General features: G+C 42.6%; 1 protein-coding gene across 46 annotated transcripts in view; it reads right to left on the bottom strand.

Moving 5' to 3' along the window:
• FANCC (FA complementation group C) overlaps positions 1-25,312 on the bottom strand; it is a 221,913-nt gene that overhangs the window by 128,101 nt on the left and 68,500 nt on the right. For 38 of the 46 annotated variants that reach the window (XR_012424987.1, XR_012424988.1, XR_012424989.1 and 35 more), the window contains one exon: positions 19,190-19,284. The exons of the other annotated variants lie outside the window; for them this stretch is intronic. Coding sequence is in view for 35 of the 38 variants with exons in the window: in XM_074018021.1 (XP_073874122.1) it covers positions 19,190-19,284 (95 nt within the window). In the remaining 3 variants the exon portion in view is untranslated. The remainder of the gene's footprint in view (positions 1-19,189; positions 19,285-25,312) is intronic. 46 annotated transcript variants of the gene reach the window in all.

Raw genomic sequence — 25,312 nt, 5'->3', positions numbered from 1 at the left:
ATGAAAACCACCACGAGAGACTGCTGTACACCCACAAGAATGACTAGGATAAAAACAGACTGACAATGCGAGGTGTTGGTGGACATGTGCAGCTACTGGAAGTCTCATAGGTTGCTGGTGAGAATGTAAACCATTTGGCATTAAACACATACTATCACACAATCCAGCAATTCCAATCCTAGGCATTTATCCAAGGGAAACGAAAATGTATGACTATATAAAACTTTTACAAAAAATGTTCAAACTGGGCCTGGGAGCACGTCTATAGTCCCAGCTACTTAGGAGGCTGAGGTGAGTGGATCATTTGAGCCCAGATGTTTAAGTCCAGCCTGAGCAGCAGAGCAAGGCCCCATCTCAAAAAAAAAAAAAAGAAATGTTCATAGCAACTTATTCATAGCCAAAAACTAGAAACAATCCAAATTGCTATCAACAAATGAACAGATAAGCCAACTGGTATATGGATACAACATACCAATGGAACATCCTGAGCAATAAAAAGTAATCAGCTACATATAAGCTAGAACATGGATAAATCTCAGTAAAATTATGCCGAACGAAGGATGCCAGACACAGAGTATATATTATATTATTATGTTTATATGAAATTATAGAAAAGAAGAAGTTCATCTTTGGTGACAGAAAGCAGATCAGTGGTTAACTGAGACCAGAGATGGGAGAAGGACTGACTATAAAAGGGCAAGAGAGAACTTTCTGTGGTGATGAACATGTTTTGTTTCTCGATTGTGGCGGTGGTTATAAGGAGGTATACATGTGTCAAACCTATCAAATTGTACACTTTAAAAGAGTGTATTTGATTGCACGTAAAATTTTCCTCAATACAGTTGATTTTTAAATAATATAACACAGTAATACATGGCCACGATTCTATGTAATAAAAGCAACAAATTAAAAGATTAAAAGAAAAAAGCCCACTTACAATTCCGTAATCCTAACAAAGTTTTTTCATTTTCTGTGTTTCCTTCCAATTTCAATCCGATGCATATACATTTCATACAGCGGTTATCATTTTGTATAAAAAATTTTCATCTAGCTTATTTACGTTATACACATTTTTCACATTTCACAGGCTATACGAAATGACAACATAATATTTCATCAAGTAGTTATGCTATAATTTGTTATAACTGGTTATTCACTAATGCCTAGATATTTGGATTCTTATTTTTTCTGCTTATAAAGAATATTACATTAAACATCTTCACACATAAAGATCATTTCTTAATTTCAACACTGCTTTAGATAAACTATCAGTAACCATGGTTAACTTTTTTTTGTACGTAAAAAAACCTTTTAACTTTGGAAAGTGTACTAGTTTGCTAGAGCTGCTGTGACCAAGCACCACAGGCTGAGTGGCTTAAACCACAGAAACTTGTCTCACGGTCCTGATGCTGGAATTCTGACAGCAAAGTGTCCTAAGGGCTGACACCTCGTGAGGGCTGTGAGGACATGCCTCTCCCCACACCTCCCGGGCTTCCTGGCAGTCTCTGGTCTTCCTTGGTTTGCAGAAGCATCAGCTGGGCTCTTCCTTCATCTCCACACAGCGTTCTCCCTGTGTGCATGTCTCCATGTCTAAATTTCCCCTCTTTATAAAGACAAAAGTGACGTTGATTAGGGTCCACCTTAATCCGCATGACTTCATCTTAACTAATCGCGTCTGCAGTTCCCTATTTCCAAGTAAGGCCGCATTCTGAGGTGCTGGGGTCAGTACTTCCACATATGAATTTGGGGGCACAAATCCAACCTATAAGTAACACAGGCTAATAATTACAAACTCAAAAAGTCAAAAAATATAATGGATAGGTGAGGCTCTTCTCAGTCTTCACCAAGCCATTCCACAGAACTAATTACTATTGGCTGGGTACAGTGGCTCATGCCTGTAATCCCAGCACTTTGGGAGGCCAAAGTGGGCGGATCACCTGAGGTCAGGAGTTCGGGACCAGCCTGACCAACATGGAGAAACCCTGTCTCTACAGATAATACAAAAATTAGCCAGGCGTGGTGGCACATGCCTGCAATCCCAGCTACTCGAGGGATGAGGCATGAGAATCGCTTGAACCCGGGAGGCGGAGGCTGCGATGAGCCAAGATCATGCCATTGCACTCCAGCCTGGGCAACAAGAGTGAAACTCCGTCTCAAGGAAAACAAAGAAACAAAGAAACAAACAAACAAACAAAAAAGTAATTACTATTAACATCTTAACTTTTCTCACATTTGAGTAACATCTCAACCTCCCACAAACCAGCATTTGGTGCTGCTGATGTACTACAGATTAAATATAATATGGCAATTTTTATTCACTAAAAATAGTAGAGAAGCAGTCTCTGAACACATGAACATTTAAACTTTGTTCCTACTTGATGGGTCTTTGCAAGGTCCCTGGTGTGTCTCAGAATCATAGAATCACAGATTCTAGAGCTAAAAAGCCTGAGAGTAAGCCTGCCTTTAAGTGCGCTGGTGGCAACACATTTTTCAAGTGGCTTTAGGGTCACATCTAGGCCCAACATGGTCTGCCACTTTCTAGCTAGTAAACTACATTTAAGTTCCCTCACCTATAAACAGGGTGACAATATCTACCTTCGTGGAGTTGTGAATAGTTCATAAGATAATGCATGCATAGCACATACCAAGCATTCAGTTAACAGTAACACCATCCTTCTGAAGATTAAAAAAAATTGTGGTTTAAAAAAAAAAAAAGAAAACAGAAAATTTACCATCTTAATCATTCACACTGTTGTGCAACAGATCTCCTGAAATTCTTCATCTTGTAAAACCTAGACTCTACATTCATTAAACAACTCCCCTATCACCGCCCCCCCCAGCTTGTTCTACTTTGTTTCCATAAACTTGACTACTATAGGTGCCTTATTTAAGTGGAATCATACAGTATTTTTTTTTTAATATACAGGAATGAGGGTATATAATTTGTGAAAGATCTCACTGGCAGAGCCAGGACAAACCTGGATGGTCTGATTCCCAAAGGAGTGACGCATCTGAGGTTATTTTGTAGTTTCAGCTGAACTACGAAAGCCTCCTGACAGCCAGAATTTTTATAAGCACTCTTTATGTCTACCATAGAGTAAAGTACAATTCAAACCACAAAGCTTTTAAAAGACCTGGAAATCACGATTTATGGGTTTAAACATACTTGGTTCCTCTGCCATGCTGCTAATTTATAGAAACTCCAATGTTGTCAGATCTGATAGGAACAATAGTCAAACTAAGACAAAGTATAATAATCTCTAGGTCAAAAAGAGTAAGCCATTTACAGTTACCAGCTCACAATGACTGGATCATGGGAGGGACGTCAGCCCCCTAAAGAAATGCACATGTGGTGTGGGAAATCACTGAACTTCAAAACAGATGTAGCGATCAGGCAGCCATGTGTAGTGCGGACATGCACACATCCTCACTGGTGGCTATTCATTAAGAAATACCTCCCACTACAGACATCACTGTTTAAATTTACTTTTCACAGGGATTTATCCCTAAATGTTCCAAGGAGCATTATTCAGGCAATTTAGGTTGAAATACAGTGAGCTTATGTCTTAGAAACATAGATTACATCTGGAAAGTTCAGACCTAAAAATTTGCTTCCCTTCAGACTGAGGTTGGGGCACAATAGGGGAAGATGCATCAGGAGGGGGGCTGGAGGATAGAGAAGGTGAGCTGGTCAATGTTTTACTAACTAACCCAACTCGAGTTAAAGTTATAGTCTAATGGAAAAGCCAACATGATCATAAAACAAAACAAACCGAAAATATAAAACCGGTCATCCGGAGAACTTCAGTAAATATCGCAAACATCCTGTTCCTAATTGGCAATAGATGTCTTGATCTGGCCCATCTGAGCAGTGGTAAATCACTAAGAAACAATCTGATACAATTAGAATTATAATGAGCAGAACTCCGTGTAAACGAAATGAAAAAACAAAATAAAACAAAACTCCCAAACAAAATAAAAACCTACCTAGGAACACAAATGGTATCTCATTTTACCCCTTTAGGGGAGGCAAATTTTCATACTGGGAAGTTTAAGAAGTTCAGTGCTTTCACATTAATGACTCAGGAGACAGCTACCACTCCCCCAAAACATGCACATATAAAGACATTTTAAAAACTCACAATTAGATTTCATGTGTGCAGTGAAGTACTGCTCACACCAAATGGACTTGAAATACTGAAAATGGGAATAGCAGCAATTTCCACATTTTCCAGAGCCCTGTAAAATGATGCTAAATGCCATATTTACCCTGCAAAACTATGAAATGCCAAGAAAATTTTTTCGGACTAAATAAAATCATGATATTTAAGAAACCAATGGCATTTTGTGGATTTACTAAATGTACCTGCTGAATTTAGAACCTACCAACAATTCTACTACCCTAATAAAGTATGACAGAAAGCTTTTGTGGTTTCCAAAGCTCCAGGGAAAATACACTTACAAAATTATAAAAAAAATTTTCCACAATTTCTGTTTTTCAGATGCCTGTTACCAGCCACTTCCATTCAATAACAGACAGGGGGTGAAAAGGAAAAGGACTCAACTTTATTGTAGTCCCTGATCTACGCTCCGGGGATAGAAAATCAACTTTACTGTAGTCCCTGATCTACGCTCCGGGGATAGAAAATCAACTTTATTGTAGGCCCTGATCTACGCTCCGGGGATAGAAAATCAACTTTACTGTAGTCCCTGATCTACGCTCCGGGGATAGAAAATCAACTTTATTGTAGGCCCTGATCTACGCTCCGGGGATAGAAAAGGACACCACAAGGCAGTGAGGATGGCGGAGGAGACAGCGTCTTCCCAGGCGGCTGCCCGGGAACACGGCAGAAGGAGTGAGGGCGGCGGCTGGGATGCGCTGTCTCCTGCTCCTTCCTCTCGCACGTTCTAGTGGCTTCTGTCATGGATCCCACCACATCTTCCCCTTATACTTCTCAGGGAAAGGTCTATCTTCAACCACGAAACGTCGGCATTGTCTTAGAGGAAGACACACTGCCCGGTTCCCAGAGAAGACGGAATGTCCACCCCCTCCCCAGGAGGGCAAAGCAGAGGAGGAACAAGTGTAGTATCTGTGAAGGATGTTGTGACAGGACAACCATATATTCAGCCGTCTCCACTTTGCCCAAGGTCACAGCCCCATCCCATAGTGGCCACATCTCAAGGACTGAAGACTGTAGAGTTACGAAGGTCCAGCCCTCCTGTCCCAGCACAGGAAAGCTCTGAAGGGCCTCCCGCTTCTACCCCACAGGCACAGCTGATGGTTCTGTGGAGACTGCACTGCAGCTAAACTGTTTCCTCTGCACAGTCCTGCCTCCTTCCTTTCTACTCCACGGCTGTTCCTCCCCAAAGCACTCCCTGAACACTAATCCCCATCTCAAAGTCAGAGTTCCTGAGAGCCTGACCTATGACATCACCGCTCAACCCACTGTCTCTCCTTTCTAAGAGAACTGATCTAGTTGGTCAGTTCGGGAGAGAAAATTAAAAATGCCCCGCCCCCCATAGGTCCTTCTTTCTTCCTCTTTCCAACTTGCCTTGCCTGTGGAAAGGCTGCGTCCTGGCCTACCGCTGCACCATGCTGGGCCAGGCGAGCTCAGTCCCGGCCAGGCGAGCCCAGTCCCGGCCAGGCAGGCCCCGGTCCCGGCCAGGCGAGCCCCGGTCCCGGCCAGGCAGGCTCGGTCCCGGCCAGGCAGGCCTCTGGGGGCTCAGCTCACCAGTGCCTGGTGGATTTATCTACTGAATCCAGAGGAGCCAACCGAACCACAGACACAAGCTACATTCTTGAATCTCTTTAGGTGTAAAGGAACTGTCCAATTGCCTGCCTCTGGCATCTTATTCTCCACTAGTTCCTAAGGCAGGAGACGACTGACAGAGAGGTGTTATTAGTCTCCTAAAATCTAACACTATCCTCCACTGCTCCACTCCCACTGCTCCAACATCTAAACCTGCCAACTCCTGCCCTCCTGCACCGTGCTGAACGTATTTTCAACAAAGAAGCTACCATCTGATTTATATTTACCTATGTGTCCCCCAGCCCCCTTTAAACCCTTTCAATTAAATGTCTTGCCTTTCAAGTTAAGTGAATTCTTTACTATGGACCAAGTGGCCTATTGGGATCAGACCCTATCTAAACCTTCTTGAGTACCTAAAATTTGATCAATGAGATGTGGCCGCTTTTCTTATCATCAGCAAGAAGAACGTTTCTAGCTCTCTGTCTGCCTACACCTCAAATCACTTTCAGGTCTCCTAGTACCGTGCAGGTCCTGAGCCTCTGCTCACCTGGGGCCTTCATGTTGCAAACTCAACTGTCCCCCTCTGGAAACCTCTTAACCACCTCTGCAATCTCTCTGCACTCCTACAACAAAGTGTCTCTCCCTTCCCTCTGGCTACCTCAGTGCCTTCTGCATGCTGTTTCACCCCTTCACTTGGTAAAACGCAATAAAATCACCAGATCCTCAAAGGCAAGACCCTTCCATTCCCAACACCTGCTTGTACACAGTAGGCACTCAGGATACAACTGTGGAATAAATGAGGGATGGAGGATGAAGAAAAGACGGGAGGGGAGCCAGGGAGGAAGCAGGGGCGTGAGAAGCATGACAGGTGCCATATGACAACACTCTCGCAGCACTGTTGCCTCACACCACTAATTTATAAACAAACTCACAGTCCTCCAAAATGTGTCCCGAACTATTTTTCTAACCTTAATTTTAACTTCTCCCTCTAGGTACCTCATTCTCCAGCCTAACTGGAGTAATCGCTATTTCTTAGCCATGGTCAACTTTGTCCACTCTTTTCTCTCCACGTGGAAGTCCCTCTCCTAATCCCACCACATTTTGCCACAAAAATTCCTATTCATTTCTTTACTGATTCAACAAATAATCACCAAATGTGTGCCAGGCACTACTATCCTAGTCTGTACAACAAGGTCTCTGCGCTCATGGAACACGTAACTATTTGGGAGGTAATGGGGAGACAGAAAAAAACCTAGCACGTCAGGAGCTGACCAGCACTAAGACTGTGCAAGCGAAGAGAGGGAGGGTCTAGCACAGGATGATGAGGCAGGTCTCCATGAGGAGGCAACATCCAGCAGTGACCGAAGCGGTACCCAGAGGAGTCGTGCTGTTCTCGGAGAGCAGTGAAGACAGATGCTCAAACCCCCAAGCCCCAGGAGGGAGTTGCTGGGCACACGTGGGGAACAGTGAGGAGGCCACTGTAGCTGAGAGAAGTGAGAATATGAGAGAGAAAATCAATAACACCCCACAGCCAGGTCACAGAGGGCCTCATGAGCCAAGCATGGACTTTGCATTTCACTTTGAATAAGACAGGAAACTACCCGAGGCTTTTGAACAGAGACACTTAAAAAGATCCTTCTGGGCTGGGCGCGGTGGCTCACACCTGTAATCCCAACACTTTGGGAGGCCAAGGCAGGAGGATCACCTGACGTCAAGAGTTTGAGACCAGCCTGGCCAACATGGCAAAACCCCATTTCCACTAAAAATGCAAAAATTAGCTGGGTGTGGTGGCAGGTGCCTGTAATCCCAGCTACTTGGGAGGCTGAGGCAGGAGAATCACTTGAATCCAGGAATCACTTGGCCAGCTTTTATTCCCTTATTTGGCTCCGCCTACATCCTGCTGATTAGCCCATTTTACAGAGCCCTGATTGGTCCATTTTACAGAGTGCTGATTGGTCCATTTTCACAGAGTGCTGATTGGTGCGTTTACAATCCTTAGTTACACACAGAGCGCTGACTGGTGCGTTTCCAATCCTCTAGACAATTGCAGTGAGCTGAGATCACACCACTGCACTCCAGCCTGGGCGACAGAGTGAGATTCTGTCTCAAAAAAAAAAAAAAAAAAAAATCCTCTGGCTGGGACTCTAGGAGAGCACGCACAAAGACACTGCAATGTTCCTGGAGAGGGTAACAGTGGCGTGAATGGGGGAGAAGCAGTGAGGCCGGTAGGAAGTGGTCAGATTCTGGACACGTGTCACAGATAAAATCAACAGATGGGATGGATTGACAGACTGGAGGTGAGATGGGAGAGTAAGAGCAGTCAAGGATGATGCCAGGGCTTTTGACCTGAGGAAACAAGAAGAATGAGGCTGCTTCTTAACTGAGTTAGGGAAGCCTGGAGGGGGAATAAAATTTTGGGGGAAAGATCAGGAATAAAGTTTTGGGGGAAAGATCAGGAAGTATTCTGGAACATATTTAGTTTGAGATACTCATGGTCACCCAAGTGGAGATGTCACAGAGGCAGCTGAAAATGTGGGTCTCAGGGGAAAGGTTCGACCTGGAGATGTAGGCTTAGGACCTGTCAGTGCATGTGTGCACACATGTACACACACACACACACATACTTTATAATTCTTTCATGGCTTTTTCCAGTGATCTTGTAACAGATCACTTCAAAATAAAACAAAATTCTGGGTAGTCTGACCTTTTAGAAAAAGAGAAGGGAAAAAATTCTGAATTATTAAAATTTAAAATAATTTTAACCACTCAGTAGCTTTTTATTTTGTGCCTGCTATGAGTTACAACACAAAACAAAAAGAACATGAACAAAAAGACATGGCCCGATTCTGTGGAATATAATGTTTGAAAAGCTGACAAATCCTGTTTAAATGGTTGCTTCCTTAATTATTTCACTAAAAAAAATTTTTTTAAGTTTGCCATTCAGAAATCAATGCAGGTATTTCTTTAAAGCCACAATGAAGACTCAGCCCTGTGCCATCCCCAGCAGTTGGAGCCTCACAGTGAAAGAGGTCTGAGGAGCCAGCGTCCCAGCCGTACGGTGCGGCTGTAGTGCAGTCACACCACCACCTGGAGTGCAATCTAACTGTTCTTCACACCAGTGAGTGGTTTCCAGAGCTCAAGGTTGGTTTCAGGGGTGAGAAATCTTTGGAAGCACATACCTTACTTTCTTTGTTGCATCTAGCCCATGGATGAATAAAGAACCACAGTTTCCAATGCAAAATTATTTAACCTTATTGTGTCCAGAATTTTTCCTTCTTGTGGGTTCTTGATCTCACTGACTTCAAGAATGAAGCCACGGACCCTCACGGTGTTACAGCTCTTAAAGACGGTGTGTCCAGAGTTTCTTCCTTCAGATGTTCAGATGTGTCCGGAGTTTCTTCCTTCAGATGTTCAGATGTGTCCGGAGTTTCTTCCTTACGGTGGGTTCGTGGTCTCGCTGACTTCAGGAGTGAAGCTGCAGACCTTTGCCATGAGTGTTACAACTCATAAAAGTAGTGCAGACCCAAAGAGTGAGCAGCAGCAAGATTTATTGTCAAGAGCGAAAGACCAAAGCTTCCACAGCGTGGAACCGGACCCGAGCTGGTTGCTGCTGCTGGCTGGGGGGTGGCCAGCTTTTAGTCCCTTATTTGGCTCCGCCTACATCCTGCTGATTAGCCCATTTTACAGAGCCCTGATTGGTCCATTTTACAGAGTGCTGATTGGTCCATTTTCACAGAGTGCTGATTGGTGCGTTGACAATCCTTAGTTACACACAGAGCGCTGACTGGTGCGTTTACAATCCTCTAGACAAAAAAGTTCTTCACATCCCCACCTGACCCAGAAGTCCAGCTGGTTTCACCTCTCATTGTCAGATTTCTTTTTGTAACTTCAATCATTTTACCAGTTTGATCTTGCATTAGATTCAATTTCACGTATGAACCTTTGAATTCCACTGTCATACCAAATACTATTTAGACCATGAGTTTATCCTTCTGTTTTATTTTTCTGAGATAGTCTATATGCAATATTTGCAGAAAGTAAAAACCAAGTCCATAAAATATCTAAACTATGTTACTTTTTCAACGGTGATTGCAAACACGTTTCCTAAAAATGATACATCAAGGTCATACTGAGACAGCCAGGTGACAGGGGTCCCAACCAGCCTGCCCACTGACTGAGGTGGAGCCTCAGGAAGTTCACAACATTTGCAGCAGGGAGGCACCTGGCCCCTCCTCTTCCTGTGAGGAACCTGGGATTTGAATGGCAGGCGGGAAGCACTCCAGCAGGGACTCTGGTCTAGCAAGAGTCCCTTTTCTTCCTTCTTACCCAATAAAACCCATTCTCACTCACCATTCGAATTGTCTACCAGCCTGAATTTTCATGGCCATGGGATAAAGAACCCCGTCCTTAGCTGAACTAGGGAAAAGTCCTGCAACAATCCTATATTTGAAAGTTCCAAGTGTGGAGAATAGAGTTCGTGATTAACCTAAAGAGGAATTCTTGTGAGGGTGCAAATCAAAGAGAGGGATATTTTAAAAAGAAACTTATATACCAGTCCTTTATTATTCGGTAAATTATAACATGGAATAAAGGTATTACTTGAAGGCCACTCTCTCTTTTAAAAGGCAAGATCTTGTGGTGACCTCCAATTGTGTTTATGCCATTTCAGCCACCATGGAAATGAGTGTAAGCCGACTGTATTAGTCCATTCTTACATCGCTATAAAGAAATACCTGAGACTGAGTAATGGAGGCAATGAATAATTTATAAAGTATAAAGAAGAGTTTCAACTGGCTCATCGTTCTACAGGCTGTACAGGAAGCACTGCAGCATCTGCTTGGTTTCTGGGGAGGCCGCGGGAGACTTATAACCATGGTGGAAGGTGAAAGGGAAGCACGTATGTCATGCAGCCAGAGAAGGAGCAAGAGAAACAATGGAGGTGCCACACACTTTTCAACAACTAGACCTCGCAATAACTATCATAAAGACAGTACCGGGGGATGGTGCTAAACCATTCATGAGAAACCACCTTCATGATACAATCACCTCCCACCAAGCCCAACTCACCCTCAACATTGGAGATTACAATTCAACATGAGTTTTGGGTGGGGACACAGATCCAAACCATATCAGTGATAAACTTATATATTATGAACTCACTTCCAGATTGTGCAAAGGAGTAAAATTAACTGAGGCTGGGAAGAAGGATGCATATCCTTCTTGCATTCTTGAATGCATATATCTTTACAACGAATGGCAGTGAAAAAACAAATACAAATTAAAGCAATTTTTAAGAAACTGAAAGTACTTTGTTAAATTCACTATTTATTCATAAAATCCTTGAATACATAAGATTTTTTTCCCGCAACTGTGTCCATGTGTCCCTGAGTTTCAAAAAGCTTCAAAGAAATGTTTTTTTAATGCCCCAAACAATGTTATCTCAAAATGCTCTTGGCTTTTAGTAACAAAATCCTGAACCAAACAGCTCAAATAGAAAAGGGAAGAAATTCGAGCATTTATGCCTGGGAAAGACTTGATCCAGGGTCCATACAAGGTGAATATGACCTGTTTTCTCTTTCTCTTTTTCTCAGCTATGTTGTGTTGGGACTAACCCCATTTCCAGACAGGCTCTGATCTCACGGTTCCACATGACCAAAAGCAACTTCAGGGATTATGTGCTACTTAATTCATGCTCATCAGGAAAAATACAATCCACTTCCCAATCTTGCAAACAAATGTTACAGCCCTGAATCTCATCAGCCTTGACGGGGCTCATCTTGACCAACCACTGTGGCCAGAGGAACAGAGAAGCAGTGTTGGGTAAGCCAGGTAGGACCCACTCCAGGAGCCACATAAGATACCTCTCACCCAGAATGAATCATGCACAGCTGGGAAATTCAGGGTACTATTAAGAAGGTGGGAAAGGAGGGGAGATGGATACTGGAAAAACAATGAATAAATATCCCCTATACAGGCAAATACAAAAATTCAATTACCAATTAATCTTTAAAAAAATAACACCCTGAGGTTGTAGAAAGTCAAGCAAATAGAACACAGGTAGGAAAAAATTTCAGTAATGTGTTCGCTACTTAAAAGTCATAAAAACAGTGGATGGAGCTGTGGAAGAGGAATCGCTAACATCCCAGCCTCGTCTCTGAATTTCACCTTGCCTCTGCTGTTTTTCACTAACCACCTTATTTTCCCTTTTAAATTGCCATTCAAACTTGAACAATAATTATTTCCCTAGGTTTCCATATCTCAGCCAGGCTAGTAAGGATATAAAACCATTCCAAGGAGAGGAAAGAAAATTTCTGCCAAGTACAAATCTGTGCATAGGTTTGGCATGTCTGGAGCTAGTGCAGGAAGATGCTAGGATCTGGAAAGATCAGGGAGTGGCCTTCATGGTACGTGGGTGCAAAAATGGAAAATGGAAAGATATTAGGGTTGAGAAAAGGTGAAGAGAAGTTGCATATACCAAGGTAGCATGTGGATTTTATCAAAATTTATGACTGCTTAATAAAGTTGGGGTGTGTACTCCAAATAGTGCACAAGATAGTCCACTGAGATGTAAAAACAACATTAGAATGTTTATATGTAAGAAGAAATCAAGCTTTATTAATATTTCACAAAGGTACCTGCACTACAACCTTAGCCGGTCTAGATGATAGATGGTCATGTGTCACAAGTAGTCCAAGTGGGACCCTGAGGGAAGGGTGGGGATTCCACCCCACAGAGGGCTGGCAGGAGCCCCTCCAGTTCCCACTTCCTCTCAGGATACGCATTATGGTTTCCATGTGACTAGTAAGGAAGGTCTGCTGTATCTAACTTAAGGAACCATCAGATGGACACCTGGCTTCAAAGGATCCCTCCAAAGAAGTCAGAGATTAAAAATACGACTATGAATGCAACCTAAGAAAACTGGGAAATGGTAGCACAGATACTTCTGCAAGCTAATCATCAGCCTCATTAAAATGTTATGCTAATTAAATGTTGGCAAAAATGTTTCAAAGTTATCAGGAAGATTATCTGAAACAAATTTGTACAACTTGTCATTCATTTATTCATATCATATATTCATTAATTCATTCAAAAATTTATACTGTGCCAGGTACTGTTCAATTTGCTAGTAACAGTACACAAAACAGAAAAACCAATTTTCCCTTAGAGGATAGTGGCCATTGAGATTCTCACCAAATTGACTAATTACAATGCCAATCAAAATGCCAACAAGTTATTCTGTGTTTTAGTGAAACCTGACACACACATTCTAAAATTTATGTAACAGTTAATGCTAAGTTCCAACATTAGCCAAGGCGTCTTACAAGATGGAAGAACTTCCTCCTGGAGAGCAAGATACTCAGAAGGCCACATTAATGACGACAATGTGGAACTGGCATAAAGATAGTGTATTTGTCAGAGTGACGACAATGTGGAACTGGCATAAAGATAGTGTATCTGTCAGAGTTCTCCAGAGAAACTGAACCAATGAGATAGACACACACATACACAGGGATTTATTATCAGGAATCAGCTAACACCATTACAGTAGCCAGCAAGTCAGAGACCCAAGAGAGCCAATGCCCGGATAACCAGGAGAGTCACTGGTCTAGTTTCAGTCAGAAGGCCAGCAGGCTTTAGACCAGGAAGAGGTGATGCTTCAGTCTGAGTGTGAAAGCAGGAAAAGGACAAGCTTTCAGGCAGGAGGACTTCTCTCTTCCTCAGGGGAGTCTCAGCCTTCTGGTTCTAGTCAGGCTTGTCACTGAGACAGGGCCCACCCATATTGGGATGCGCATTCTGCTTTACTCAGTCAACCAATTTAAATGCTAATCTCACCCCAAGACACCCTCACAGAAACACACGGAGTAATGTCATCAGGACCTTGTGTCCAGTCAAGTTGATACTAAGATTAATACCAAAGATAAACAACAAAAACAACGGACAGATTCAGGATCACACCTGTGGACCCAAGGCACCTGATGCATGACGAAGGTAGCACCACAGATCACTGGGAAATGATTTTCAATAACGGTGCCAGCCAATGGGATATCAATGTGCAAATGAGATGAAAGTGGACTACTTACTACCTTACACCATACCATAAAAGTTACAGGTGGATCACAGACTTACATGGGAAAAGCAAACCAACATGCTCTTAGAAGATAATATGGAAGAACTTTATGACCTTGGAGTGCAGAAAAATTTATTAAATAAGGCACAAAGTGGCCGGGCGCGGTGGCTCACACCTGTAATCCCAACACTTTGGGAGACTGAGGTGGGCTGATCACCTGAGGTGGGGAGTTTGAGACCAGCCTGACCAACATGGAGAAACCCCATCTCTACTCAAAATACAAAATTACCTGGGCACGGTGGCACACGCCTGTAATCCCAGCTACTCAGGAGGTTGAGGCAGAAGAATCGCTTGAACCCGGCAGGCAGAGGTTGCAGCGAGCCGAGACTGTACCATTGCACTCCAGCCTGGGCAACAAGAGCGAAACTCCATCTCAAAAAAAAAAAAAAAAAAAAAAAGCAACAAGGGGCACATAGCGGGCAGGGGCGTCCAGAAGCAGTCAGTGTTCTGTTCTATTTCCTTGGGTGGTGATTACAAGGATCTTTCACAACTTGTTAAGCTTGGCATTTATGTTTTGTGTAAGTCTGTTAGATCTTTAAGTTTTTTTTTGAAAAAGAAGAACGTAGAGGACAGAAGCTATCTGGATATTGCTTAGTACTGCATTTCGAAAGGGAATACAGATAGAATACACCACCTTCGGATCTCTGTTCCTGGCACCCTGGTGCGTGTGTGTGTGTGTGTGTGTGTGTGTGTGTGTGTGTGTGTGTGTGTGTGTGTTCCTGGCACCCTGGTGTGTGTGTGTGTGTGTGTGTGTGTGTGTGTGTGTGTTCCTGGCACCCTGGTGTGTGTGTGTGTGTGTGTGTGTGTGTGTTCCTGGCACCCTGGTGTATGTGTGTGTGTGTGTGTGTGTGTGTGTGTGTGTTTCATCAGAATAAAAAATAATAGTGGTATGGTTTTGCCAGAGAAGACAGGCATCCTCCTACATTTGGCAGGCCCTGGAAACCTCCCCCATCTATTGTAGCATCTGAGAAAAGACCGTCTTTCTAGGTCCAGTGCTGTATCCTCAGCCTCTACAGTAGTGCCTGGCAAACAGTAGGTGCTCAAAAAGTATCTGTTCAGTGGATTCACCAGTAAAACTACGTTTTTCAAGACCACATATTCCCAAAATATGTGAAGGAGTCCCGGAACTTCGTCTCTGAACTGTAAGAAGAGCTGTTGAGGTGGTGCTCTATGACGGCACATTCAAGGTTGTCAGTAAAACTCCAAAACATTTTACTGATGTGTTTCCAATATAACACATGCTAACATGTCAAGTGTCAAACAGAAGCATTTTTTCTCTGTGCTAAAAATACAACTCAGTCTGTCATTTTCAAATTTATTAATTAATGAATGTTTACTGAATTTTGTAATTTACCATAGAAATTATTAGTTTTCGATTTAGGGTATTTCAATCATACTTGTAATGCTCCAACAACACAGAATGACCCAAGATTTTATTACCACAATTAGAACATCCCGGCACATGGCAGGCCCTAATAAATACTTGCTGAATGAATTAGCAAACATTAAAATATGGCTGTTTTATAATGTTCACAAGGATATTGCATGACAAGGTACACATCTTTAACGTGTACCATGTCACTCTAAAACCTCCACGAAGAAAATATCACCTCTAAGATAAAATCAAGTACACCCGAGATGTGAACTGATTTATAAACCAACCTACAGACTACCTTCTATCTTGCTGCATTTATGGCCAACATGAGATTATGTATGTACTGACTGATGATGGGCAATGTAATTAGCTTTAGAGTTAAGAGTTAAATAATTAATATGTTAACAATAAATTGTTAAGAGTTGAATCATTAATATGTTCTTAGACATCGTTTTATCGGTTCATGTTATTTAGTTCAGGCTTGCTTGGTAACTAAGGAGGGAAACCGTTTTCCCAACCTCCCACATCCTCACCTGCTCCCTACCCGCACATTCATCTCAATGTAAAGCATGTTCAGGACTTGCTCAATTCAGCCAACCACACCCTAGTCTGGCTATCACCTCCTTCACTGCCAAAGTCCTCCCTCCTTTACCGCCAAGTTTCTTGAAAGAGTGAAGTTTATCATCTCTGCTTCCTCACCTCCCCATCATTTCTCAGTCTGGAGCAATCTGGCTATTCCCCTCCACCTCTCACCAAACCTCTCCTCACCGAGTCTTTGCTCACAGTGGCTGAATCCAAGTAGCGTTTCTCGACCCTTCTGCCTTATGCTCCACAGCCACCCTGTCCAACACAGGGGCCACCTGCCACATGTGGCTGCAGAGCACTGCAGTGCAGGAAGCACCAGGGAGTAAATGAACTTTTATTTAATTTTAATTCAAGTTTAATTTAAACACCGATTCTTGATTCAGTTATAAAATTCCTTGGAACAACTTGGGTATGTGAATCTACTTTTTCAACCCTATATTTTATAAAATCTAAATACAGATCAAGAACTTGCAAAGAAAATTTAATGTCTGAATGAAGATACAACACGTAGATGTAAGTGTTAGTGTAACACACACACTGGATTTCAAAGATACATCATGAGAAAGATTAGAATCTCATTAGTAATTTTAATATTGATTACATGTTGAAACGATGGTATTTGGGATATACTGAATTAGGTAAAATATCTTCTTAAAATTAATTTTAACTATTTCTTTTTATGTTTCTTAAAGCAGCACCTGGAGAGTTTACCATTATCTATGCAGCATGTATTTTATTCCTACTAGACGGCGCTGCTCTACGGCATTAGATATGAATGTGCACTAATTCTCCATTGCTTCTCTCCTTCTACTTCTTGGACCCCTCCTTGTATTCTGCAGCATCAATCATTCTTCCACTTCCCCTTAAGGTCAGTGTCTCCCAAGGCTCTCTCCAGTTCCCCTGGGCCCCTGTCCCAGCACCCACCTCACCTAAGGCTTCCACTATTCCCACAGGTGGCTGACTTTCAACCCTCTGCCAGCAAATCAGCTTGGTCCCCTGAGAATGGGATATTCACCTGCTCTCTGTACATTTCCAGCTATGCCTAAGTATATCGACATTTAATCTGCCATTATACCTGCTGGGAATTTACCTTATTAATATTTTATAAATCGGGCCCCCTCCTCCATTTCCTTGAGGCCCTCTCAATTTCTCAACTTATCAGTACAATAGCTTCCAATGTCTAACCTTGGCCTCTTCTCAACCAACTTCCTTTTGCTGTTAGTCTCTAAAACTCACACTGGCAACATGATTTCATGATTTCTCTGACTTTTTTTTTTTTTCTTTTTGAGACAGAGTCTTGCTCCGTCACCCAGGCTAGAGTACAGTGGCATGGTATCAGCTCACTGCAACCTCTGCCTCGCAGGCTCAAGCGATTCTCCTGCCTCAGCCTCCCTAGTAGCTGGGACTACAGGCGCCCACTACCACGCCTGGCTAATTTTTTGTATTTTTAGTAGAGACAAGGTCTCACCATGTTAGCCAGGATGGTTTTGATCTCCTGACGTCATGTTTTGCCCACCTTGGCCTCCCAAAGTGCTGGGATTACAGGCGTGAGCCACCGCGCCCAGGCACGATCTCTCTGTTTAAATACTCTGGTGGCTGCCCCACTGCTATCAAGATGAAAACCTCCTACAGTCATATGCAAGGACTGTACTTGCCAGTCTCTCTGGCTTCGTGCTTCATCACCAACTCCACAAAACCCCAAGTTCCAGGCACACCTAAGCACCCGCAGTCCCCTGAATACGTTTGCTTTCTCACCACCATACTTTGCATAGTGTATTTATACTGACAGGAATATTCTCCCTAACTATATCCTTGCTCTCCTAGCTGTCCTTCAGAATTCAATTAACACGTCACCTGCCCCAGGAAATGTCTCCAAACCCCCACGTGAAAGTAAGTGTCCCCCTCTACGTCACCATCATACCTAAACACAGCTCTAGTCATAACCCAACCACGTTACCCTGGAGTGACCTGTTACCAGTCTGGGAATTCCCTGAAGGCACGGATTAAGTGTTTTAACTCCCTCAACTATACTTAATAAGTACCTACTAATAAGTAGATAGAGTATTAAACAAGGAAAACACAGAATAAAATGTAAGGCTAGAAATTTTTAAATAGGCTAATAAAGTCATGAGTTAAATGAAGAAAGTTAACCCAGTCACGCTAAAAACACTTCATTAGATGGCCCACTTCAGGACTCAATGAGCTATCTAATGCAAAATTATATGCTAAATATGCATTAAAATATCAAATATTCAATAAAAGCAGCAATGAAAACAATTAAGGACTAAATATGTTATTTTGTTTCGTAGGCCTTGTTACGCATTCCTTCTTCCCTAATTCTACTTATCCGTTCCTTTCTTCAGTTCCTTACATTAATTTTCCTTCCAATTAAAGTTTGTATTCTTTCCTTCCATTGCCCAATCCCTCTGACTCCCTTCTATTCTTTCAAACAGAAAAATATAAATACAGTCTTCATCATCTCTGTTAGCAATTGTGTCTAAAACAAAGAAATCATAAAAAGCAGTGAATGTAACAATCTCACCAGTCAGACTGACAGACAAAACCATATGCACTCATCTGTTTGGACGATTTCATAATGCTAAGCAGCTAATCTGAACCACATGCACACTAAGTGGAGTCTGACCGGCACCGGCAAGTCCTGGGGTTGCTGCAGAAGGCAGTGTGGGGAACAGAAAAGAACAGCCAATGCGCTGCTGATGATGGCAGCTGCAGCCCAGCCTCACCACAGCTCCACCTGACGCCTGCCCTTCGGGAGAAAGCAGAAGCAGACAGGGAAATCTAGGAAGCTGTCAGCTATCTGGACTAGCACAGTAGGTAGCCAGTTGCAAAGTGTGAGCAGCAGAGGCCACGCAGCACCAAGATCTAGTCTGTGCACATGCTGGCCCAGGTGCCAACTTCCGGACACAAAATAAAGAGTGCTGCTCCCGCCGCACTGCTGAGTTTTCAGGTTACTACAAAACAGATTTTGAGAGAGGCAGGGAAGCAGGTGGAAAGGAATCTAAACCAGGTTGGTAAGCAAAAACAATTTTTTGAAGGCTAGCAGTTGTTAGAGTGAAACGGAATACATTAATCACCTGAAAGAAGTTTTTCAAAACCACTCAACATTAGGTCTTCACCCTGAAGAATTGTATCTTTTGGAATTCACAGTCGAGCAAAATTGAAATCTCTTGAAAAACTTTTTACCCAGCAAGATAAGGTAACAGTGAAGGGTATGTTCGAAAAAGTTTCTAAAACATCACAGAACTGGATCCCCCCCAACAATTTTTTAAGCAGCACTTTTAAATAATCAATTTAATTCAAAGAAGTGCAGAGCAAGATTTACTCTCTTACCTGTACCCAGGAGTTAAGTTTTGATTGTCTAGAATTCTGTGGTTCTTTGTTAATTAGACAACATAAGCACCATATTAGAATTTTTTGGCTTTCATCTACAAAAAGGAAAACTTAATGAGTAAGTTTTATTAAGCAGAAAAAATAATCAATATAAAAATATTTGAAACATTATATTTAGGAAAATCTCAAACTACTACGTTCACAGTACAAGTATCCCCGAACGTAACGTTTGCTTTCTCACCACCACACTTCGCACACTCTCTTTCTGCTGACAGGAATATTTTCCCTCACTCTATCTTCGCTCTCCTAGCTGTCCTTCAGAATTCCCTAAGCTTAACTTTGTGGAGTGTTTTCCTTCTTGTGGCCTTGGGATCACTTAACTCTTGTGTGGTCAATTTCCTTTCTGTAACAGTAGCAATTTTTAAAGCCAAATGAGAAACACGGAAAGAACTCGGAGAACTGGGCTTTCCTCATGATCAGGTTTTCACATTTCCAGCGGTTAGTAATTTCGACCTTTCTAAGGCAACTTAATGGTTACAGGCAGTGAGTAGCCAATATTTCTGATTTAATCTTTTAATTTTCTAATTTGCCAAAATATCTTCACTTGTTAAAAATAAATTTAATAAAAAGGATTGCTTTAAAAAATATTTTTAGTACCAAGTGTTTGGATAAAATAGAAGTCTCTTACATGCTTCTTTACTCTAAAATGTAAATTCTTTAAAACACAAAACTTTACCAAACATGCAATACAAATCTGAACTTTGAAATCTTACATTCTGCAGAAACATCCACTTGATGAACCACTTTCTTTTTCCTCTTGTGGTGACTGAGTCTATTCCAGCGAAGATTGTATAACACAATTAAGAAACAAAAACGAGGCCTAGAAACTGAAGATGTCAGTACCCGAGCTAGGGCAAAGCAACTTCAGACTTTACAAGGCCATGGAGGTGAGGCCAAGATACCCGGTGCCCGGAATCAGTCCTCTCTACCACCTCATCTTCTGCAATCTGATAAACCCAAGCTTTCTCTTTTTTCTGAGACACGGTCTCGCTCTGTCACCCAGGCTGGAGTGCAGTGGCATGATCTCAGCTCAGTGAAACATCCACTTCCCAGCCTCAAGCCATTCTCCCACCTCAGCCTCCTGAGTAGCTGGGACCACAGGTGCGTGCCACACACCTGGCTAATTTTTGTATTTTTTGTAGAGAAGGGATCTCACCATGTTGCCCAGGCTGGTCTCCAACTCCTGAGTTCAACTGATCCTCCTGCCATGGCCTCCCAAAGTGCTGGGATTACAGGCATGAGCCACCGTGCCTGGCCAAAACCCAGCATTTCTAAGGACTCCATTAACAAAGAAATAAGAACAATACCAACTCTAGTAAGCGACTTCTGTATTTTTATCCACAAACTAAAGATTGCTAACAGTAATTTTTAAACTCATTTTTTCCCATGAACATACATAGCTTAAGCTTTTCCAATAACTAACATCTCTGAAAAAACTTTATCAGGGGTTATTCTGAGGCCATTCATTTTTTTCCCCTAGTTTTTATGAGTTCAAATAAAGTATTATAAAGCACTGGCTTGCCTGAGATCAGTTCATTTCAAGAGTTGTATAATTTAACCACTAAAGATCCTATGATTCTTCAGGCTGAACCAACGCCACTAATTAAAAATGTGACTGTTATGCTTCCCATAGTTTAAATATTAGAAGAAATTCTACCTAGCTTCATGTAGCAAGTGTGACAGATGCACCCAATGACATCCTTACACATGCAGCAGGCTGTTAAAAAGAATGTAATCTGATGGGGATCATTTCCAAACACCACTCACCACCGAAAAAAAAAAGGAAAAAAAGAAAGGAAATGTCAGTTTATGAAGCTTAAATCTAAAAGAATACCCAAAACTGGGAGTTTCCCCAGGTGTGGAGTGATTACACAAACTTACTTCAAACAGTTTATTATTTTTTATTTTTCTCCCAAAAAATAAAAAAAGAGAAGGAGCCAGAGAAACTTCCACCCAACCTCTAGGGGGCGACTTTCCGCGCCCAGAGTCCACGCACCGAAATGCTAATGAGCTTACGGCTTTGCTTAGGCAATTTACGAACATGAGCCCCAGACTGCTATTCACGAGTGCCACCAGCACTCACTCCAGGGGCTGGCATCTGTCAGACTCCACCCTAGAGGCCTTGAACTCAGGCTGGAGCATCCCACAAGGCATGTTAAGTGAGATGGGAAACTGCCTTGGATTCATTGCAGGGACAGTCGCTGACAGTCCATCTTAGTGTAAATTTGGATTCTACAAATGAGTGGAAAGGAAAGGAAGATAACAACATACACTTGCCACCTTATATTTTACTTTTTGATATCTAGAATTGAAATTCCACATAAAAGCTAATGCAATTCTTTAAACTTTAATTCTATAAAGTATGAAGGCAGCAAATGTTTAAGACAATAAATATTCACTGTTTTAAGCTGCTAAGTTTGGCGGAAATTTGTTATACAGAAATAGAGAGCGAATAGTGAAGAAGAGAGGTAACAGCTGTCATGCTTAATCACGAGGGCAGAGTTAGAAGCAATGGACCAGAATTTCAGAAGGTGAAGGCAGTATTTTTACACTGAGGACATCACCAAATAAAAAGGTATTCTCTAACTTTCCATTATTATCAATTTCTTCTCTTCTCTTTTCAGTATCTTTTCATTTCCAACTCTTCCCTCCTTCCTTATTACCCTTTTCTGATCCTGTTCTCCATGAACACTACGTATTACTTACTTTTTTCCATGATGAAAACAGTTTGCTTTTACTATAATTAAAAAGCAATTTTGGGCTGGGCATGGTGACTCACACCTGTAATCCCAGCACTTTGGGAGGCCAAGGCGGGCGGATCACGAGGTCAGGAGATTGAGACTATCCTGGCCAACACAGTGAAACCCCGTCTCTACTAAAAACACACACACACAAAAATTAGCCGGGCGTGGTGGCACGCGCCTGTAGTCCCAGCTACTTGGGAGGCTGAGGCAGGAGAATGGCGTGAACCTGGGAGGCGGAGGTTGCAGTGAGCCGAGATCATGCCCTGCACTCCAGCCTGGGCAACAGAGCAAGACTCCATCTCAAAAAACAAAAAAGAAAAGCAATTTTGATATTATAAAACCATAAGAAAAGATCCCTTCCAGGCAACCAGTGAAACAATAGGTCCAACACATGCAACATCTGACTGCTCACGGGGTTTCGTGCTGTTCAGCCACCTTTGTGAGCTCAGAGCCAGGGCACACCTCAATAGGAAACTGAAATTTAAGAGCAGTTCAAAAGGTAACACAAGCGTTGAGACAGAAAGGGACGGAGAATTTGTTTCTGGTTGTCGGAGGGGCCAAGGTAATGCAGATAAGGTGCTAAGGAAAGATCATAAATACGAGTTCAAGGACACCAGGATAAATCAGTCTGAACTCCCACTTTTACAAAGAAATACGAGACCCCACAAGTTCAGTTGCCCTGTCTTAGAGAATCACATCTGCAAGTCTGCCCCAGCAGGGTCTCTCCTGAGAAACCCTCCTTTCCTCTCAGCAGCTGCTACTCCCATCAGAGAACTGTTACACTGAGCCAGGCTGACCTGCTTAAGTATCTCTTTTTCCCTGACTGGAAGCTCCCAATGGGCAGAGACGATGAGCCGCGTTTTCCTAAGGGCTGGCACACACACACAGAAACACTTTATAGGCTGGGTGTGGTGTAATCCCAGCACTTTGGGAGGCCGAGGTGGGCGGATCATGAGGTCAGGAGATCGAGACCATCCTGGCTAACATAGTGAAACACCGTCTCTACTAAAAATACAAAAAATTAGCTGGATGTGGTGGTGCATGCCTGTAGTCCCAGCTAGTCAGGAGGCTGAGGCAGGAGAATCCCTTGAACCCGGGAGGCGGAGGTTGCAGTGAGCCGAGACCACGGCACTGCACTCCAGCCTGGGCAACAGGGCAAGACTTCGTCTCCAAAAAAATAATAATAATAATAATTGGTAAACACGTACTGAATGAATATGTATGTGCAAGTGAAGCTAGCTAGTGGGAATGCCAAGACTGGAACACTTCAATCACAAGATGTGATCCAACAGGGACAGAACATTACAGCAAGGTGGACTTTAAAGTCACATGAGGAGTGGAGTTCTGGCTCTTCTTAGTGTTGTATTCTAGGGAAAGCGACTCACTGACTCTAATCCATAATTATCTACCCTGCAACACTGTCATCAAGAATTAATTAGGTCCATTATGTAATCCACAGAGAACAGTGCCCAGCTCAAAGTGAGCAATGCCTCTCACACTACATCATAAACCTCCCCGTGTTTCTCACATTTCTGACTTGAGGACGTATTACATCCACCATGTACGTCAAAAGGACGTAGAATTTCTTTCCTTCTAAAAAGCAGTTAATAAATCCATGAAGCCCCTAACAATGGGTACTGCTTTTAAATGAAGGTCATTCAACAATTTCTTTTCCTTTTTCCTGCCATCAATATTGGCCTAGATCAATGTTCTTCAAACTTTTGGTCAAGAAGCATCAAGGGTTATGAAATCAGTATCGGGTCATGAACACCACTCATATAGTGAATATGGACTGTACAGAATAATAATACAGTAGTCCCCCTTTATCAATGGGGGAAATGTTCCAAGACCCTCAGGGATGTCTGAAACTGAGAACAGTACCAAACCTTAAATACAGTGTTTTATTTCCTACACACACATACCTATGATAAAGTTTAACTTATAAACTAGGCACAGTAAGGGATTAACAAGGACAACAATGCAATAAATCAACTGAAACTACATAGTGTAATAAAAGTTATGTACTACACTGTATTGTTACAGTTGATTTATCATATTGTTGTCCTTGTTAAACCCTTAGGCCAGGCGCGGTGGCTCACACCTGTAATCCCGACACTTTGGGAGGCCGAGGCAGGAGAATCGTCTGAGGTCAGGAGTTCAAGACCAGCCTGGCCAACATGGTGAAACCCCATCTCTGTTAAAAATGCAAAAATCAGCTGGGTGTGGTGGCAGGCGCCTGTAATCCCAGCTACTTGGGAGGCTGAGGCAGGAGAATTGCTTGAACCCAGGAGGTGGAGGTTGCAGTGAGCCAAGATGGCGCCACTGCACTCCAGCCTGGGTGACAAGAGCTAAACTCTGTCTCTCAAAAAAAAAAAAAGTTACGTAAATGTGATCTCTCCATTTCTCTCAAAATATCTTATTGTACTATACTGTAACTGAAACTGTGGAAAGTCAAGGGGGGGTGCTATTGTATGTATTCTTTCATGAGATGTGTTTCACTGTGTGTGTGTGTGCGTGTGTGTGCATATCCATATGCATATACACACGTACACATATACATAATGTATTTCTGGTGAAAGATGTTAGAGAAACACTGACCTAACTGCAATAGATAAACCAAGGACAGGTAAGCGTGGCCCTGATGGGCAAACACACTGCTGCCTCACTAGTTCTGCCATTTTGAATCAAGAACTTGAAGAAGTTTAGGGGTTGGGGAAAGAGGTGTAAGTGGCAAGGAGGATGGACATACGAGGGTGGGGCAGAATGAGGGAGGCTGAGTGTGTGGGCGTCCATGCACGCCTGCTCACAGGGCTAAACACACATGTTGTTCCTTTCCCGCCTAGTTCACATCTCTTCCAATAATGACTACGACAGCCTAGAAATGGGAAACTATAGGATTCTTTACAACATCAAAGGGGAATATGCATTTTATTTTGGGTTCTAATGTCATTACATTATGCAATTAGTCTTTGACTTTAAAAAATCTTAAAAGTAAATATTACATTAGCTAATAATACAGTCAATCTAAAGCAAACCTCAGCCATGCTCCTTGGGAGGCCCTAGGATGACAAAGAACTAAAACCATGGTTCCTGCTCTTGAGAGTCGTGCTGTCTTCCAGGGCATCAGACAGTGAAGTAAGTGGATCACAGGGAGACGCTGGAGGCCATGGAGACTCCCAGCAGCTCCTACCTCAGACAGTGAAGTAAGTGGATCACAGGGAGACGCTGGAGGCCATGGAGACACTCCCAGCAGCTCCTACCTCAGCACAGTAAGGCTATTTCAAAGGAGAATGAGTGTGAAAGGAATCCTGCCACAAAG

This window comes from Macaca fascicularis, chromosome 15 (assembly GCF_037993035.2).
Source record: "Macaca fascicularis isolate 582-1 chromosome 15, T2T-MFA8v1.1".
Classification (NCBI taxonomy): Eukaryota; Metazoa; Chordata; class Mammalia; order Primates; family Cercopithecidae; genus Macaca; species Macaca fascicularis.
Note: the sequence above shows the minus strand (reverse complement) of the source record. Positions and strands in the feature narration are given on the sequence as shown.